The sequence below is a fragment of the Gamsiella multidivaricata genome (genome assembly GCF_025024155.1).
Source record: "Gamsiella multidivaricata strain RSA 2152 chromosome Unknown BC939scaffold_64, whole genome shotgun sequence".
Taxonomy (NCBI): Eukaryota; Fungi; Mortierellomycota; class Mortierellomycetes; order Mortierellales; family Mortierellaceae; genus Gamsiella; species Gamsiella multidivaricata.
The window spans coordinates 109432-127641 of NW_026251772.1; the positions used below are offsets into that span (position 1 = coordinate 109432).

Genomic DNA, 18210 nt, shown 5'->3' on the forward strand with positions numbered 1-18210 from the left:
CAATGGTTTTTTTTGTAAATAAGGAGAGAAAGGTGTTTTCGTACTATTCACGTATAAATTTAGGCCCGGTTTACAGTCGAATCTGGTTTTTATCATCATTCTGATAGTGAAATCGATGATAAAAGTTAATTCGAACATTTGAATTGACCCCCACAAAAAGAATACTGTAAAACGCAAAAGTATATAGTGTCCGTGACATTGACGCCAGTCACGCCTTCTCCACAAAGGACTAGGGTCTTTTATTGAGGATGTTTGTTGACATGAAGAGGCGTGTGGGTGAATGAAAGTATTTTTTTTGACTAGCATGATGAGGCGTGGCTGGCGTCAATGTCACGGACACTATATACTTTTGCGTTTTACAGTATTCTTTTTGTGGGGGTCAATTCAAATGTTCGAATTAACTTTTATCATCGATTTCACTATCAAAATGATGACAAAAACCAGATTCGACTGTACAGAGTAAGGGATAATCCCAGCTTGTTGCAGGATTGAGCTGGAGATCATGGCCCATATCGCAGACGGGCAAGGAAGGAGGGCACACATGCGAGACGCCTAGCATATCGGAATTGGAAGCCGCTACCGTCGTCGTCGTTCGTAAGCATGGAAGAACACCGGCACGGTCTCCGATAGTTCAGCTATGACCTACAACCACTTCGCGATTTTTACGAAGCCTGCTCGATGAAAAAAAAAGCTGTGGGAGCTCAAAAAAGCGAACCGGGCTGAGAAGGACCATGCCGCGCATGGGGCATTGCGAACTGTGGGCCCACAAGGCGGGATGCATACTGGGCCAACGAGACCGGCGATGTTTGTATACGGGTCAGGAAAGTTCAACACCCATACCAGGCTGGCATCGCTACACGAGAGCTTCAAGGGGCATTTTTTCCACAAGGTATGTTGTTTTAAACATATTCATTGCGATTTGCTTGTTTTCAGTCCAGTATCGATACTGATGCCATGTTTCCGCATGCCATTGCACTACATAGGCAAACAGCCTCGGATACACCGTCGTTTGTTCGGATGAGTATCTCACGTCATTGAAATGCCCGAGCTGTGTACGACAAAACAAGGACCGAAGAATGGCAAAGCCAGCAAATCGGGCGTTCGTCTGTCTCGAGCATGGGTGCCAGAGATGGCTAGACAGGGACTGAGTGGGCGCCCAGAATTTGGCTAATATTGGTCTCGAATGGATCAGTGGCCTGTCTCGTCCAGAGCTCCTCCCTCTGCCGGCCCCAGCAAGAATAAACTTTATCCTCTCTCTATGGACTTTCAAAAACCAACATTCCCGTATCCCGTCGACCAGTTTTTTAAAGACATTATATTTTACATGGCTAATGGCTATCGCTGGTAATGCTACTGGCGCTGTTGTTGCTGTTGTTGCTGTTGCTGTTGCTGTTGCTGTTGCTGTTGCTGTTGCTGTTGCAAAAACTGCTGGCGCTCTGCATTGAACAAAGACGAGTCATCACCAGTTGTCAACCCCTGCTGTGCCTGAAATTTAAAAATCCTGTCTGCATCCCCTAAAAACTGATGAACCCCCATGGGCAAAGTGCTGTCGGGACAGAGATAACTTGGGAACGATCCAGCCAGATCCAGTGTTTGGAAAGTCTCAGGCGAAGGGGTATCTTGGCTTATAATCGCAGTATCGTTCGAAAGAGTGCTCTGATGATTCTCTGGCATTCTCAAAGCTGGAGACTCCGAAGGTTGATTTGGAAACGCATCCCGACTAATTTCTGGGGAACTGATGCTGGAAGGTGACAAGGATGATTGTTGCTGATGTGGCAGTTGAGGTTGCTGCTGCTGCTGCTGCTGCTGCATGTATGACGAGGCAAAATTCAGTGCATTTTCCTGGCTGAATCCATCCTGATAACTGAACACGGATGAATTGAGTATCGACATCAATTCATTCTGCGCCTGATCAGAGTTCAGTTGCTGATAGTTATTTAGGCTTGAGAAGTTGCTCAAGAATGAGTTGGCAATCCCCGAGTCTTGCTGCTGCTGTCGAGTTTGCTGTTGGAATTGTTGTTGCTGTTGTTGTTGTTGTTGTTGTTGTTGTTGTTGTTGTTGTTGTTGTTGTTGTTGTTGTTGTTGTTGTTGCTGCTGCTGCTGTTGCTGCTGCTGTATAAACTGTCTCTGTTGAGTCAGTCGATGTTGCTCTTGAATTTGAGCTACGGTTAACTGATTCAAAGATGAAGCTGGTGGCTGTTGGCCGGTGAACTGCTGCTGATGAAGACGTTGACGTTCTTCCTGAATCGCTAAGAGTTGAGCTAGCGATACGAGTGAAACAGGGTCCTGAGTATTGCTAGAGGGCGTGAGTTGCCGTTCGGGTAGGGCGAAAGCATTCAAGTCAGGCGGAAACGCAGTCGTGCCCGCGAATGACGGCGCAGGACGAGAATAGACGTCCGAGCTGGAAGGTATGGATGCCACTAGTTCAGTCATACCCTGTGCCGATCCAGATAAGGGTGAATAAGGTAGACTTGACATGTTGGGCGAAGGAGACGACTTGAATTTGATCCTCATGTCATCCGACTGCTGATCCTCCTCTATCTTCAGAGTCTGGTGCTGGTCCTGATGCATTTGCGTTGATTGAATTCTATCATTTTGCTGCCCGAATGTCCAGGTGTTGCGTCCTGCGGCGTTTGGCTGCCCTTGCGACTGCTGACCTTGTCCACCTTGATCTGCATCTCCTGCTGATTGATGTATGAGGCCTGCACTTTGCTCATTGCGGTTCAATTCACCTCCATTTGCTTGGACATGCGAAGAGGATCCTGTCGACGAGGCCGATGCCATAAATTGCGCTCCTATTGAGCTGGATGAGGCCCCTGAATTTTGATTCGAGTGATTATTGCTCTGGTTCCCTCCATAACTCGTGCCTTTGGGCTGTCCGTTGCCTCGATTCGTGCCAGGATTTTGAGGAGTGATTCCTGTGGAAGAAGAGGTCGCGTTGCTGGCCGAAGATGACCCCGCGACTTTTGGAGAAATCTTCCTCATCTTGATTGATGCCATTCCTGAGGCAACATAGTTCATCCTGGAGCCGTATTTTTGAGACATGGGGAGAATTGGCTTGAGTGGCGGACGGCTGTCGTAATTCTGTGGGGGTGCAGAGCGCTCCCAGCGCAAATCGTCCATGGGAATATCGACAGAGTTCTTCAGAAGCGCGACCTCCTTCTCAATGTCCACAGCCGTTGACTCGCGAAGGATGACATTCAGCAGAGCGAGCGAACGCTTGAACATAATGGGCCCATTTACGCCTCGTCGGATGTCGTTCGCCTGGATTGTCGCCGCTGTGATTAAGCAGTAAACAGCAAAATAGCATCCGCGGATCGGATATGTCAAAGGGACTATGCCGTGGTTGGTGAAGAGGTCGTCCGTAATAACTGTGATGTTGGTCGCAGAGACTGAGCACGATTCCCTTGCTGCAACAGCTATTTCGTGATGTGCTATAGTTGGGTCCTCGCCATAACACCGTTGAATCATGATTGAGCAAGTGTGGTGGATCATGTGGAGCATTGCGACGAATGGCGTGTGTGCCGACATGTTGGAGGCCAGCTGAAGGCGAGGAGGAAGGTTCTGTCGCCACGAAGTCATCATGCCGTGGATTTGTTGGGCCTGCGCGACCGATTCCTCCGGTTTCGCAACCTTGGTCATAAATTTGCGAGTCAATATCAATGCCTGGTGATTGATCTTGGCCAACTTGATGTATTCAACAACGTTCATGATGTTCTCGATCTCCTGCGAGTCGTTGGGGTCCTCAGTGTCGATACAAGGGAAGTCGGCCTCCGGTTCGACCTCTCTGAAGCTCATGGATCGTCCTTGGGATATCGAAATGAACTGATCGAGCACAAAGATGGACCAGAAGAGCCTTCGTCGCACTTCATGGCTCTCGGAATCCAGCTTGACATTGACCGGCGTAGTCTTGTGGAGTTGCAGTTCCTAGTACGGGTGGTTATCATGGCATGTTCAAGGTTAGTCATTAGGAAGCCTCTTCAACAAAGTTCGGTGCCTGACTAACAAATCATATAGCCGTCCTTACCCTGGCCAGGACAATCACCATCTGCGCGTACATGTAAGTACGGAAGTAAAATCCTGTGTGCTTGACGCCCTCCTGGTACTTGATGATAAGCAAGAGTGCCTGGATTGTTGATAGTCTTGGCTTATCCAGCGTGTCATCCAGCCGGCTCAACCAGAGTTGAAAGTATCGACGACCCTCCTCCTCTCGGCCAGGTGCGTAATGCGATGCAACAGCATACATTGCGGCCAGCAGAAAGTCTGGCACTGGATCCTTAGGGTCATGCAGGCGGCGGAAAAAGCTGGGCTTGTGAAGGATCAGGACATAAGGGTGGACATGCTGAAAGTACAAATCAATCAAGTCGGACTGGATATCGACCAAGGGGACAGAGCGACTCCTAGATGACCGATGGCGAGGACTGTTGCCACAGCTGTTTCGCTTGGTTTGGGTTGCTTGCCTGCCCTCTGATGATTCATCCGGAACCGATCCAGGAACGGTCGTCACATGGGATTCCGTGGCGGAGGACTCCCCAGAGGACGGCTCCGCAGAGTCATTGTCTCCAGCGACTTGACTGAAACTGCGAAGTGTATGTGGAGCAATTCCAAACGCATCGATCTGCAGGCGATCCATAACCTGAGAGAGGTCTTCGGTGGAAGATGATCGTACACCAGTGGACGGGAAGAGGCTGGATGCGCTGTTCCTCCTGCTTGTCTTGTTGGGGTATCCGGCGAGGAAGGAGGACGAGGGTGTGGAGCTGGAGTAGAGCGACATATCAATGGGGTGCTGACCGGCGCTTTGGGCGAAGCTGAAAGAAGACGAAGAGGAGGAGGAGCAGCCTGCCATCAAGCTGAGTCGCTCTCGTTCCCGTTCTCTAGCACGCTGCTCCTTCTCCCGCTGATGGACTAGGTGGGGGTTGTTCTCCTCCATGACCTTGTCGATATCGAGCACGACGCCATTCTTTTGCGCAAAAATACAGGACGTTCCAATCCTGGCGCAGGTGGAGCACTTGTCACCCTGCCCGTCAAAGTTGCATCGAGTCTTCCTGCGGCGACATTCCTGGCATGAGATGCGTGCGATGAGTCTGGGTTTGATCTTTGTCATCTCCGTGCGCAGGCTCGGGATGCAAAAAGGGATGGGTCGATGGAATTGGCCTCAGAGCTGAGAATAAGGGCGCCGAGACACAGGCTCAAGAGACAGGGAGGAATGCTTTGTGGGGAGTGCAGTGGGAGGTATGAAGTGTGAAGCGTGAAGTGTGGGCTGGACTGGCCGTTGTGGAGAAAGAAGGGGGTGGAGGGGATATTCAGTATAAGATAGTGTTTGGAGAGAGGAAAAAGGATAAGGAAAGGGGGAAGTCTGAGGAACGCACAGGAGAGGAAAGGAAGGGAAAAAAAAAAGAAAAAAGAAAAAAGAGCGCTCCTGCACGGTGCAGGCGATATGCGGGGAAGGGGTGGGTACGGTATACGGCGCAGAAGGATAACAAGAAGAGCAAGAAGCGAAGGAGTGAAAACAAAGCAGATGGAGAAAGAAGGAAAGAAGTGTGGACCCGCCCCATGTGCGTCCAATCATTTTGGATTCGAGCCATTCATCTCGAAAACCTTGTCTCCATGCCTTGTTCTTTGTTTGGGTATATTCAATTGCCTGGGCTGCTGGGTGCACGCACCCTGGGAAGCAATTGTCCACATACGCCTCGCAGACTATCCAGCCTGGCAAGGAGCCCATCCTGGAGGCCCTTAATAGCTATCCATCCCAATATCCAGTCGTATGGACATCCCTTCCTGGACTTGTGGGTCATCCATCCACATGAATATAGATGGTAGTCATGGTGCTATATGATAATCAGGCCATAAAGCGTCTTTCGTATTTCAACGTTTCTCTGCATAGAACATCAAACATGTGTGTTTGTGTGAATGCGTGTGTGTGTGTATCCCTTCAGTCCTCTGTGGTGATCGATAGCAATAATGCGATCTTCATCTCCTCCATGCGCGTTTTGGACAATACGCGCATCCTCCTGTAAATCCTTTGTTTGCCCACATGTTTTAGCCCAAGTTTAAATAAGATACCTTGGGGGACTCAAATACGCGTACATACCGCCTGCCTTCTGACTTGGTGCCTAAGCAGGTTCTGATTCAGGTCTGGGGCCTGCGTTCGCTCGATTACCCTTAAGAAGACAGAAAAGGGAAGTTGAGAGTATGGGGATCGCTCGTATGGAGACGCGTACTCTTCAATACCTTTCTTATCACGCGTTATGCGCCACCCAATCTTGGATATACTATCCACGGTCTACTGCACAGAGCAGGCAAGGCAGCGTCAACAAGCTCATCTTGCGTAATTTTTGAACCTGCACTGAAGTTGACTGGTATGTTTCTGTGTTCGCGTTCACAATGACGGACACTGAATGGGTGGTATTGGCTTTGTTTGAAAAAGAAAAAGAGAGTTCTCAAGCGCGTCTCTATGGCATATAGTCGTAGGAATTAAAAAACGAGACATGCTCTGGAAAAAATTTGTTGTTCATACCCGGCAAGGCGCCTTGGATGCTGTCACATAGCTGTCGCCGGGGCCCCTTCAGTCGTGTCTGTTGCAGATCCGGTACCCGTAGCTCCATGGGGGAATCCTTTTAACAAGCCTTTGCCAGCTACCTTTATCTTTTCTCTTCTCTTGACCAGACCTTACCAACACCTTACACTTGTCCTTGTTTTCTTCTCCACCCCGTTACACCCTACTGCTGACTTTCATTACACATTCCTATCCTCCTTCCCAGTTACTACCATCCACCATGGGTACCACTCATCGTTCCATTGCCCACAGGATGATGACCTCTCTCCAGATGCTCTTCATGCTTACGCTACCCTTACTTGCTCTGGCACAGCAGCAAGGCCCTAACGGTACAAGTGGCGTGCTTTTTTTTTTTTTTTTTTTTTTTTTGGTCCGCAAGATATGCTGTTGAACTCTTATTGACCCGATACGCGCTCTTGATGGCCGTGGATCCGATGCATTAGGCAGCGGCGGTCAGTCGATCGAGCTGACTTGGGAGCGTATTGTCGCTGGATTCGTCATGATTCTAGTTGGTATCATCTTGACATTCCGCGGTTACCGCCACTACCACTTCACTATGTTCCTCGCTGGATTCATTACCGGAGGTAAGTCTTCAGCTCAGATACTGGCTACTGCTGCTCTCTTTTGTTTTTGTTTTCTGTGCACTGTATACTTACAGCTAATACCATTCATTGAATGGTTAAACGAACACAACTCCTCCGAAAGCCGCGATTGTGTACTCGATCTTCACGAACGTCGAACCTGACAGCGGCTGGAACCACCAACAGATCATCTACGTCTTTGGCTGCATCGGCGGCGGTATCGTCCTCGGTACGATTTGCTGGCTCTTCCGCCGCTTCCTCGTCTGGATCCTCAGCGGTCTGGCTGGTCTCATCATTGCCCTTTACGTCCTTGCCTGGAGGAGCGAAGGTCTGATCCGCAGCAAAGGAGGCCGCATCGGACTTCTGGTTGGAGCGCCCGCCCTCGGTATACTTATCGGCCTCTTCATCGGCCGCCGAGTCGTCATCCTGGCCTCTGCAATTATCGGTGCCTACATCACCGTCATCGGTATCGATCTCTTTGCCCGCACAGGATTCGCGGAATCGATCAAGCGCTTCTTTACCACGAACCCCAAGGTCGATTACAGTCTTACCACGAACATCTACATCATGCTCGGTGTTGTCGGCGGCTTGATTATCCTCGGTCTCTTGTTCCAGACATTGTCATGGAAGCATCGCCAACGTGCTCTTATGGCCCAGGGCCGATCTGTGCATAATTTCAATGATGACTGGACCCTGTTTGGCCACAAAGACCACGCCGTCCGTCCTGATCCGACCTATCCAGATGGCAACTACGCCAACAACTATAACACTGGCACGGGTTATGGCAACACCTCGAACGCGAGGGGCGTCGACGACCACACCGCCTACAATGAGAAGAGCACCTGGAACCCGTTCAAGAAGAACAAGAAGGGCGATGCCACCCCCGCCACCCCCGCCACCCCCGCCACCACCACCACCGCGGCTCCAAATGACTTTCACGACAATCGAGTCAGCTACAGCAGCAACGCTGCCTTGACCCAGAATCACTGAAAAAACCTCTGTACAGCCTGATGTCGACCATCTGGGACGATGCAATCGACGCATGTATATGTATAACTATTCTCTTCCTCAGTACTGTCTTTTCTACATCTCTTTTCAGTCATACATAATGTCTCTTGTAATCCCCATGTGCTTAATCCGCATTAAAGCGCTTACGCTGCTACAAAAGCCAGGACCTTGATGTCAATTGCTTGTTATTGTTTAAGAAAATTTATGTACAGACTAACACAAGGGACGTTAGCAAACAACGCGTCGCGGGTGCAGGTGGGGAATATGGAGGGAATAATGAGTGCAGGTGCATGGGAAGGGGTAACCGATGGTGTGGATAAAATAACTATTCGAAGGATAATATGTTTGTGTGGCGAAAGTGTGGAGAGCAGGATAGAAATTGCTGATCTAACATAACAGTGGCGGGTGGTAGGCTCTCATGGTGAATGAAACGAATACAAAAAAAAAAAAAGCTACCGTCCATATTCATCATCATACAAGGGCATTAAAAACGGAATAGCAAACAAAAAAAAAGAGATAAAAAAATGAGTGCCCGGTACTTGGCTTGAATGACGTTGGACCTATATCTCCTTCGTCCTCGTACTGAGTATGAGAGTGCACTCAGTACGAAGCATACTCCAAAATCGGGGCGCCTGGTTCAGAGATCTCCGGGATGGTGCACTTCAGGTCAAAGGCCTTGGAGAGCACAATCTTGAAGATTTTCTGGACATTGATCGAATGCGAGGTCGAGCAAAAAATCAGTGGGGCCTTCATTGCTCGAGCAAATTTCCGTGCCTGTTTACGATGCCCATGAAAAGAAGAGTCGGGGAACAGCCAGGTTAGCAAAAGAACTGTATCATGAGCAATAGAATCTTGAATTTGGTCACACAACAACAAGAGATACACATCGAAACAAAAAAAAAAAAAGAAACTTGCCTGCTTGGTGACTTCCTCCTGCTCCTCCTTTGAAAACGTTGAAAAGTAGTCGTACTTTGTACCGACAAGGAACGGGATCGCGGTCTAACCATGAGATCACAGACATAAAGAGGTGACAAGGTATGGTCCTTGCGGTTAGAATTGACAGCACTGTCGAGTACGCGCCCCGCTTGATGACAAAAAAACAAATGGATAGGAGAGCGAGAGTATAAAACGTGGCAGGTCACTGTACCTTGTTGAATCCCCGTGCCTGTCGATACCACTCCTTGATACTGTTTAGCGTGGATTTTCGCGAGAGGTCGAACATGAACAGGATTGCGACTGCGTCATTGCAAACCAGGGGCAGCATGTTGACGAACTCGCGTTGTCCTAACATCATCCACATGCCCAGCTTTATGGTTAGAGTTTTTCTTTGTTACAGTAGGACAATAGACCAAAAAGGTCAGATCCAGCTTGTTCAAAGAAAGAAAAAGGTCGAGATCGCGGAAAGTCGCGTAAGACAAGGGTGACCTTTACTACTCAAGGCATATCAACAACCTGGCAGCGGGAAAAACTACAGTGAGAAACCCACCCTCCTTATCACTGCCTGCAACAGAGCAGGGCTATACTAAACGCATTCCCACCCGATTCAACATCCCTGCCTCCTTGAGCGCCCTCACCGGCACATATTTTTCTATTTCCCAAACCCCTTAGTCTTGGGTAATGTCTAGGCATGCACATGATACTGGCAAATTGAGCTTGGGTAGAGCAATTGACCACCCCGTTCTTTAACGCTGAAAAGATGGGTGCGGTTCAAAATCCATGATCCAGAGGCATCCCTGTACTGTGTCGTGTCGCCGTTATTTCGAATCAACAACGCTCATCATGTCGTCGTTTTATAAGCTCTGGTCGTGTTTGGCTGCTTTATGTAATCTATTTCGGGTAGGCTGCTGTGGGAAGTGCAGGTACATATTGTCGTGTGTGTTTGTGGATCGAGGTGCATGTTTGTGTATGTGTATCTGTTGAATGTTCTGTCCCTGAAACTCTCTTAACCTTTTGTGTCTCTCCCTCCTTTGTTCAGAGGTCCCGTCACCGTATTCTTTCTTTCCAGCACTCCACTATATACACACGAGGCGCGTTCAGCGGAGATAGCGTGTATTTATGGTTGTGATTGTGATTGTGATTGTGTGGATTCGTTTCTTTTGTCATTGAGAAAGGGTTCGAGTGCTTTGTAAAGTAGCTTTTTTAGGGAGTGGACTTACTACAACGCGTCGAAACGCGTTGTGCGGAGAAACAAACAAATATGCAGGCATGCAAAGCGCATGCGCATACGCACACCCGCACACAGAAACATATGCTGCTGTTCGTTCATGTCTTTTATGGTGTTCTTTCTTACCTCCGAGATCCCATATACTGAAAGTGATTTCCGTGTTTCGAATTGAGATTGTCTTCTCCATAAAGTTGACTCCTGCAGGGTCGATGTACAAGAGTACAAAGAAAGCGAAAAAGAAAAAGAGTCATTAGCCGAGAAATCCATCGAGGTCGTTTCGAGATACACGAAAAGTAGTATATATTTTTTTTTCTCGTAAGAATAGCTGTAAAACTCAACGCGGAACTCCAAAAAAATAATCGAGGGGATGGTTTAGGTGGTTTCTGTAAGGGGAGAGGCATTGAATACCAAAAAAAAAAGCCATATCATATCTTAAAGCGGGGGTGAGCTGGGACTGAGGAGAAGGCTTACCAAGCGTCTGAACATAGTCCTCGTCAAACGATCCCTCAACATACTTGACCATCAAACTGGTCTTTCCTATTTGTGAGTCGCCAACCATGCCGACCTTGATCACCACGCTATTGTGCGAAGAGCCGCTATTGAGAGATTTCCATGCCAAAAAGGAAAGCTGTCAGCATTCTTCTTTTAGTAGAAAGCGAGGGAACCAAAATACGTCAAGAGAACAAGACGAAAGAAAAAAAACAGAGCTGGGAATAAAGGCTATTCGCAGTGAGTTGCTCTCTTTGTTTGTTGCACCACACCTGTTTGGCGGTGGCCGCTGTTGTAGCTCTCTCTTTTTTGATACAGTACTCCATGTCGGTCGCTAGATCGATCGACAAAAATTCTTTACCTGCTCTTCTTGGCAGACTCGGCGGTGGCAGCCATTTTGTATGTCAGTTGTAAGGTCTTCGAGTGTTATTGTTATTGATAAGATGTAGCAGATGTAGGGTCGCTGAGAATCTAGAAGGCACTTTGCAGTTTTAGGGGATTAACAAGGGTTCAGAACCGCGAGGGATGGTATGAGCAGCAGCTGAAGCGAGAGGATGAAAGAAACTGAATGAAGAGGAGAAAGTACGAAAGAGAGAGAGAGAATGTGTGGAAGTGTGCAGAAGTATGTGCATACAAGTGGTAGTGTATCTGTGGAACACAAGAAAGGGATCTGCCAATTTCTCAATTCTCCGGAGCGAGAGGTCGAAGTTGAGATCCAAGGATGGAATAGCAATTGTTGTAAAAGGAAGAAGCAAGCGGATGAAAATGCAGTGGAAGTGTCAAGAAAAAAGAATGAGGAAGGAAGAAAGGAAAGAAAGAAGAAGGAAGAAAGGAAAGAAAGAAGCGAGTGACGAGTATGATGGGATAGGATTACAAAAAAAAAAAAAAGTTGTAGCAAATAGGGGGTGGAAGGGGCATGGCTGGCTGGATGGGATGGATGGACCTTCGTACCACGACAACAACAACAACAACAAACAACTGAACATGCCTCGCCTCACTCTCACCCCGCCCACACCCTCACTTTTCGCTGCTAGTCTATCCCATGCAAATACCACGGAGTATATTTTCGTATTCATAACTATCCATGGATGTACATACAATAGGCGAACTATCACGGGTGCTTCAAGCCCCCGCCTCTCCCGCATTGGTGGTAGTAAGAAGTATCGACATCAGGTACTCGACATCATCGGGAACAAGCATAAGAACTGCATCCTGCGCTCATACATCTTTACACCTAGCGTCCTTCAGAAACACAGAAACAAAACTAACCAAGACGCACAGCAGGACAGTCTATATTCAAGATAGAAAAGAGAAGAGAGCGAGTGCTTGTTGCCTATCGTCAATGGCGAGTGACAAATACGAGCGTTCGCCATCCAATCCTTCCCTCCCTCCACGTCGACAAAGGAGACACACTGCGTTCGCCATGCAACACGTTCGTACAACATGTAACATGGAACATGGTACAATCCACATCGTCCTCACCTCGCTACGCACTCCTTCATTGTCGCTTTCGTTCTCGTTCTCGTTTTCTTCTCTGCGCAATGCACGAGATTTCCCCCTGCTTACCTGTTGTCCTTGTTGTTTGTTCTGCTTTCACCCCGCCTTGACCCATTTTTTTTTCACTCCATACCATGCGATGCATGCTATGCCTTGTGTCTGTTCAGCGGTAGACATAGTATATTCATAGACGCATTTTTTTTTTTTTTTTGACGAATGAATGGATGGGCATTGTATGTCATCACCCCTTATCCATCTGTCTCTCCTTCTCTCCCACATCTTCTCCCACTCACATCTCCCACGCCTCCCACGCGAACATTTGAAAATGAATCATGGGAGGGGATTGAACGTCGGTCCAGGGATAAGCAAGCTTCATGTGCAGACAAACCAAGTAAGCAAACCATGCAAACACGCAAACAAGTGAGGACGCAAGCATGTAGGCAGGCAGGCAAACAAGACAGACTAGTATCGTTTATTACTTTTACTTTTAGGGTATTATTATCTATTGTCTTCTTTGTTCAGCTTTGCCATGTTCTATGATTACTCATCCAGTCCGTGCTTCCTTCTCTGTTTGCCTATTTCACACCCAAAGCCTTTCGCATATCGCTAAGCTTCCTGCTCAACGCGTCCCTCTCGATCTCGCTTTCCGCGTACTTCATCTTCGTTTCCACTAGCAGCGACTCCATATAGCTGAGCTGATCCTCCAGCTGCTCGTTTTTCTTCAAGTACTCCATGTTCTTGCGGAGCACATCCTCAATCTCACCCTTGTATTGCTCCTCAACCTCCTTGGCCTGGCTGTCCACAATCTTGGTCAAATCACTGACCTTCTGGGTCAACACGTCGTTTTGATCCTGCAGTTGCGCCATCTCCATCTTGCGCGTAATCAATTCCTTGGCCAGATCGACATGCTCCTTATTCAACTCGTGGAGCGACGACTCCAAGTGCCGGACTTGAGATGACAGCTGGCGGTTGGACTCCCGAAGCGATTCCTCTGCAGCCAGTTCCGCCTGTTGCTTCTGAATGATCGCCTGATGCTTTTGTGCGTACTGAGCCAGCTTCTTGGGCGTCACCTTGATAGCATATGCATCTTGGATTAACAAACCAGACTCATTCTATAAAGGAAAGAAAAGCAAAAGTTGAGTAACCATGTCAGACCAACTGCCCTGTTTAGGCAGCGCACGATCATCGGCTCTAACAAAAACATGTCCTACCATGTAGTATTCAAAGAGCCCGTTCTTCAAAAACTCAATCAACACCTCAAAATCAAGACTGAGAATCTTATCATGGTTCGCCTTTAACAATGCGATTGAGAAACGCAGGATGGACTCAATACCCTCAACAAGGATGATGTCGAACACGCGGAAGACCAGATCCAGAGGGAACTTGTATGCAAACAGCGTCATAAACCACTGAGATGCATACATCGTCGATCGAATGCCCTGGTTGCGGAGGTGTTTGAACACGAGGGGCAAAGTCTCCTCCATGAGTTGCTCAAATTGGAATAGTCTCAATTGCAGCATAGCCATGTCAGGGGTATAATGGCCACGCATCTCATAAGTGTTCATCATCCGGACCAACATACAGAATGCTTCCTCCTCTGGCATCTAGATAAGAGTCGAGCATATGCAAGGAGGTCAAATCATGCGTTATCATCTGACAGCATGCGTTTTTGTTTTTGTTTTGTTTTCGACAACATCGTGGAAAAAAAGAGTGAAGAAAGTAGAACAAAGAACAAGCGCACCCGCGGGAATAAATAAAGCACTTCTTTCTTTCGTTCCCTTACATTTAACAACAGTGGTCCGACGACAAAGCTGAGGCCCTGGCAGTACCCAACTTCAGGATCATACAGACTATACGCCTTGACGACATTGAATAAAGCCTCCTGTCCAACACCATCCGCCTGGAAGTATTCGTGGTTTGGGAAAGTACGGCTCATATCTCGGGTAATTTGCTTCTCATGAGTACTAGTTCCCTTAAGCAACTCCGCATACGTGGCCTCGAGCTGAGGGTCCTTGGATTTCGCAAGTAGTTGCCAGATCAGTCCGCGAAGTGACGAAGGAACACCTTTCTGGATCATGACCGTGAGCTGCTTTGGGTTCTTCCTCACAACAGCATTGTAATCATGCATCAGCGCACCCCAGTAATCTAAAGTTCACAACAACAACAAAAAAAAAGATTAGCTTTCCCGTGTCTTATGATCATTTTTCTCCCTTCAGCATTATGGGCGCGACTAACTTACCCCAGTCGATATCCTCTCCTGCCGACTCCTCTTTCGCATGTACGATAGCGCGATCCATTTCAGACTCGGTAGTGACACGTCTCTTTGAGTCCTGAGCCAGCAGTTCGTTTTGCGCCTCTAGTCTCGCAAGCAGCAAGTCCATGTTTGAATCTGTCGTCACATTCGAGATCGTTGATGCCCTCTCAGAACCATTGCCTCTGTTGCTGGAGAAACGACGGTCCATGCCCATATTCACCGTGTTGGAGGCCCTTTGACTGATTTGACTGGGTGTCCTGGGCGTCGAAGGCACTGGAGGCACAGGTGGCTGACTCTGCGAGGAGAATCCGCGGCTGAATGCGCCAGAAATGGAGTTGGCAAGAGCACTGATGGAAGTGCTGCGGGCTCGGGTGTCGCTGGATGCGGGGAGTGTCGGTGTGGGCGTTGGAGGCGAAACTGCTTGAGCAGTACCCTGAGCAGGGAGCTGCACTTGCTGTGGCTGCTGAGCAGCAGGCTGTGAACGCCCAAAGAAGCTCGAGGAGAAACCAAATGCTGAGGATGTAGAGGGCGTGAGAGGAACAACTTCGCTGGCGCGTTTGTCGTTCAAAGGCTCGTCCACGAGGTTGACATCGTTCAGCTCTGCGTCCGAAAACACGGTGGCATACGAAATAGGGCGCGCCTTCTCAAGACTGGTTCCATGTTTGCTAGCAGTGTCACGCGAAATAGATGTATTGGAGAGCGATCGGTTGAAGACAGGGGCAGCAGACCTAAGATGGCTCTTAATTGTGGGCGAGTGCAGGTCAATGGAAGTACCAGAGGTGTCGCTGTCCGATCCAGAGTAACGCTTCTGTCGCTGATCGATAGAGGAGGCGGAGGACATTGACTTTTGAGAAATCGTATCGACTGCCAGAGGTGACTGAGGCGTGGGTGCATGTTCGTTGACTGGGTCAGGAACTGGTGTCACAGGTGCCTCCACAGGCGCAGCTGCAGGCACAGGCGCAGCAACAGGCACAGGCGCAGCAACAGGCACTGCTTCTTTCGTGTCAGCGGCTTCCTCCTTGATCTTCAAGGGCTTTGACACGACAGGAACAGCAGCAGAGTGCGCGTAAACAGAAGAAGCTGGTCTGGAGAGTGAGGCGATTGAGAACGAGGAGGTCGGACGAGACTTGGAAGGGATGGGTGGAGACGGCGACTTAGGGTGCACAAGTTGCTCTTCAGACTCGGACTCTGAGGGCTGATCGTACTTCAGTGGCCGATCATCGTATCCGAAAGAGTGATGCTTGCTGTGGCTCGAGACTGACTTTTCAGAGGCGACAGAAGCGCGACGATCTACAGCACCGTGGAGTATGGCGGGGTTGGGTTCAGGCTCACTCATCTCATCGTAGAACGAGGTGGGACCCTCCACGTTGAGCTTGTCGCCGTGGTGGCGCTGGCTGTGCTCATGGTCATCGAAGGACGATCGACTGTCAAAGCTGTCCGTAGAAGTTCGCTCAGGCCGATTACTGGGGTGCACATGGCTTGAATGGGCGTCGTGGCTCTGGCTCTGAGCTCGAGGGTTACCCTGGTCGTGATCATCCTCATCATAGCTGTAGTCATAAGAGCCCTTGTCATCGTCTTCCTCCTGCTGCTGCTTCTGCTGCTCCTGCTTTGGGGGGTGAGGATGGCTGTCACTCCCGGTGCTGTATCGATGTGGCTGTTGCTGCTGTTGCTGCTGTTGCTGCTGTTGCTGCTGTTGGTGGTGACTTCGAGGACGTTCCTCAAAGTCATCCTCGGACTCATCATCGTCATCCTGGCCATAGTCATATGCCTGGTATGGCTCCTCGTCGCTGTCGTTCTCCTCCCATGAGTTTATAGAGTGGCGATCAGAATCGTCCTTGTAGTTATTTTGTTCTGCCGTTGTCGCTACCGCTGCTATTGCTGCTATTGTTGTCGACGCTGTTGTCTCGTGGCCGCTGTTGAGCGAATGTCGACTCTCGGAGCTGTATCCTGCGGGGCTCCTAGAGGAGACGGGCGAGGCAGGCTGCTGGCCATATGAGTCGCGCCTTCTGGTCGATATGGGACTTTCGGGCAAAGCAACAGACGAGGGGGACACGCCCTGTTTCAGCTGGCTATGTCTATGCCTGTCGCCCTGGTAGTGGTCCGCTGCCTCTGCGCCAGCCCTGGAATAGTAGCCCGCACCATGGTCATCGTCGTCGGATGTGGCATCGTAGTTGTCGATGGGATCGTAGCCCTTGCCACCGTCATCCGATGTGAGGGAGGCTCGCTTGTTCGCCATCATCAACTTTTTTGTTTAGGTGATGGTGCCGCGCGGATCTCTTGGAAGGAGGAAGGAGGAAGGGAGAGGGAGAGGGAAAGGGAAAGAGAAAGAGAAGGGGAAGGTTGCGGGGAAAGACCAAAGACGATCGAATGAAGATAAGAATGAGGATTGTGGAGAAGGGACAAGAGAAAAGAGACGAACACAAAGGGAGAGGGAAAAAAGTGGATGAGATGGATGAAGTGGATGGCTGCCTTGTCTTTTGCTTTACCTGGGCTCCTTCTCACACCATCCCACCGTTGGTTGGTATTCCCTCAAACAAGCTCTCATGTTCTGCCTAAATTAGTTTGTTTTTTTAATCTTACAAGTGTATTTATTTAGGAGAGGACGCTTCTAGTGTAGCTGCTGCTTCACTACTACCCGCTTGAATTCGGACCACGCATTGGAGGGAACAAGGCGGGGCGAGGTAGCTCCTGAGATGGTTGCCAGGATCGGCGACAATGGTCCGTTGCTCAAACTTGCCCAGGACTCCTTCCGGCTCGCACTTGTCAAGGGTGGATGTGAGCTGATTTGGCTATCAGGCGAGGATGAGAGTGTGTCCTGTCCACTTGCAGAGTACAGGGACGAGAATGAGGAAGGAGACGATCTTCCTAAAGATCGCCAGCAATCTACAGCAAAGAGTGCATAATGGGTAGTCAAACGTCAGCTCTTTCTTTCTCTTTTTTTTTTAACACAAGAGAGAGGTATATAGCAAGAGGCATAGAAAACGGTACCTTCCATGTGGGCAGAGACTTTATCTGAGTAAGCAAAGTCCAATGCAGTCCAGCCGCCATTGTTCTTGATCGTGGCACTGCTTCCCTTCTCAATCAGTAAAGCAATTGTCTACCATAGGAGAATGGCCAAGACAGACACAGGGAATATTAGAGCTGCAAATACTTCATATGCTTCCTCCTAAAATAGGGATCATGATTCCCTTCACGCTACACCACGTTACCTGTAAATGACCATAGGCAGCGGCACTAATATGAATAAAGTATCCGCGTGGAGTACATTTGTGGATTAGCAATGCTTCTCCGGTGTCACGCAAAATAAGAAGAGTACTGTCGATGGTCATGATCACTTACTGGTGAAGCGCTGTGCTTCCTTCATCATCGCGGTGGTTCAGGTCGGCTCCGAGATGCAGGAGAATCTATTTTTGTCAACCAAAAACATGAACCATATTAGTGAATAATGTTCCTGGTACCTGAAAAAAAATAAAAAATAAAAAAAGAGCGGAAAAGTACATCACCTCGACCATGCTGACAGCGCCGTATCGGGCAGCGGCAATGAGAGGACTCCATTCCTGCTTGTTGCACATATCCACAGACCGAGGGAACTTTGTCACGTAGGCTTCAAAGATAGCCTGATGGCCATGCTCAGCAGCAACCATGAGGATGTTGTTGTTAT

General features: G+C 48.9%; 4 protein-coding genes across 4 annotated transcripts; 1 reads left to right on the forward strand and 3 right to left on the reverse strand.

Moving 5' to 3' along the window:
• Window positions 1-1116: 1116 nt before the first annotated feature.
• BC939DRAFT_531483 (fungal-specific transcription factor domain-containing protein) lies at window positions 1117-5465 on the reverse strand. Its single transcript, XM_051561612.1, has 2 exons — window positions 4028-5465; window positions 1117-3927 (listed from the first exon to the last, which is right to left on the reverse strand). Exons 1-2 carry the CDS (start codon window positions 5102-5104, stop codon window positions 1351-1353), a joined length of 3654 nt encoding a protein of 1217 aa, XP_051409067.1. The 5' UTR covers window positions 5105-5465; the 3' UTR covers window positions 1117-1350.
• Window positions 5466-6652: 1187 nt separating this feature from the next.
• On the forward strand, window positions 6653-8307 carry BC939DRAFT_521156 (uncharacterized protein). Its single transcript, XM_051561208.1, has 3 exons — window positions 6653-6885; window positions 7000-7140; window positions 7262-8307. The coding sequence occupies exons 1-3, from the start codon at window positions 6777-6779 to the stop codon at window positions 8125-8127; spliced, it is 1116 nt and encodes a 371-aa protein (XP_051409068.1). The 5' UTR covers window positions 6653-6776; the 3' UTR covers window positions 8128-8307.
• Window positions 8308-8326: 19 nt separating this feature from the next.
• On the reverse strand, window positions 8327-11680 carry BC939DRAFT_460914 (GTPase Spg1). The gene is made up of 6 exons (XM_051556944.1): window positions 11160-11680; window positions 10781-10905; window positions 10436-10507; window positions 9293-9429; window positions 9061-9144; window positions 8327-8919 (listed from the first exon to the last, which is right to left on the reverse strand). The coding sequence occupies exons 1-6, from the start codon at window positions 11192-11194 to the stop codon at window positions 8746-8748; spliced, it is 627 nt and encodes a 208-aa protein (XP_051409069.1). The 5' UTR covers window positions 11195-11680; the 3' UTR covers window positions 8327-8745.
• Window positions 11681-12738: 1058 nt separating this feature from the next.
• BC939DRAFT_414314 (rab-GTPase-TBC domain-containing protein) lies at window positions 12739-16878 on the reverse strand. Its single transcript, XM_051552975.1, has 4 exons — window positions 14535-16878; window positions 14079-14440; window positions 13507-13899; window positions 12739-13407 (listed from the first exon to the last, which is right to left on the reverse strand). Exons 1-4 carry the CDS (start codon window positions 16786-16788, stop codon window positions 12871-12873), a joined length of 3546 nt encoding a protein of 1181 aa, XP_051409070.1. The 5' UTR covers window positions 16789-16878; the 3' UTR covers window positions 12739-12870.
• Between the last annotated feature and the right edge of the window lie 1332 nt (window positions 16879-18210).

Excerpts from the sequence above, each read along its gene's own strand:
- BC939DRAFT_531483 (XM_051561612.1), bottom strand. The coding sequence starts at position 5,104 with ATGACAAAGATCAAACCCAGACTCATCGCACGCATCTCATGCCAGGAA. Across the intron at positions 3,928-4,027 it reads TGGTGATTGTCCTGGCCAGG|GAACTGCAACTCCACAAGAC; the intron begins GTAAGGACGGCT and ends CACCCGTACTAG.
- BC939DRAFT_521156 (XM_051561208.1), top strand. The coding sequence starts at position 6,777 with ATGGGTACCACTCATCGTTCCATTGCCCACAGGATGATGACCTCTCTC. Across the intron at positions 6,886-6,999 it reads ACAGCAGCAAGGCCCTAACG|GCAGCGGCGGTCAGTCGATC; the intron begins GTACAAGTGGCG and ends CCGATGCATTAG. Across the intron at positions 7,141-7,261 it reads CGCTGGATTCATTACCGGAG|CCGCGATTGTGTACTCGATC; the intron begins GTAAGTCTTCAG and ends CTCCTCCGAAAG.
- BC939DRAFT_460914 (XM_051556944.1), bottom strand. The coding sequence starts at position 11,194 with ATGGCTGCCACCGCCGAGTCTGCCAAGAAGAGCAG. Across the intron at positions 9,430-10,435 it reads CAGTATATGGGATCTCGGAG|GACAACGCGAGTTCGTCAAC; the intron begins GTAAGAAAGAAC and ends GGATGATGTTAG. Across the intron at positions 9,145-9,292 it reads AGGCACGGGGATTCAACAAG|ACCGCGATCCCGTTCCTTGT; the intron begins GTACAGTGACCT and ends TCTCATGGTTAG.
- BC939DRAFT_414314 (XM_051552975.1), bottom strand. The coding sequence starts at position 16,788 with ATGATGGCGAACAAGCGAGCCTCCCTCACATCGGATGACGGTGGCAAG. Across the intron at positions 14,441-14,534 it reads AGGAGAGGATATCGACTGGG|ATTACTGGGGTGCGCTGATG; the intron begins GTAAGTTAGTCG and ends TGTGAACTTTAG. Across the intron at positions 13,408-13,506 it reads GGCTCTTTGAATACTACATG|AATGAGTCTGGTTTGTTAAT; the intron begins GTAGGACATGTT and ends TTTCCTTTATAG.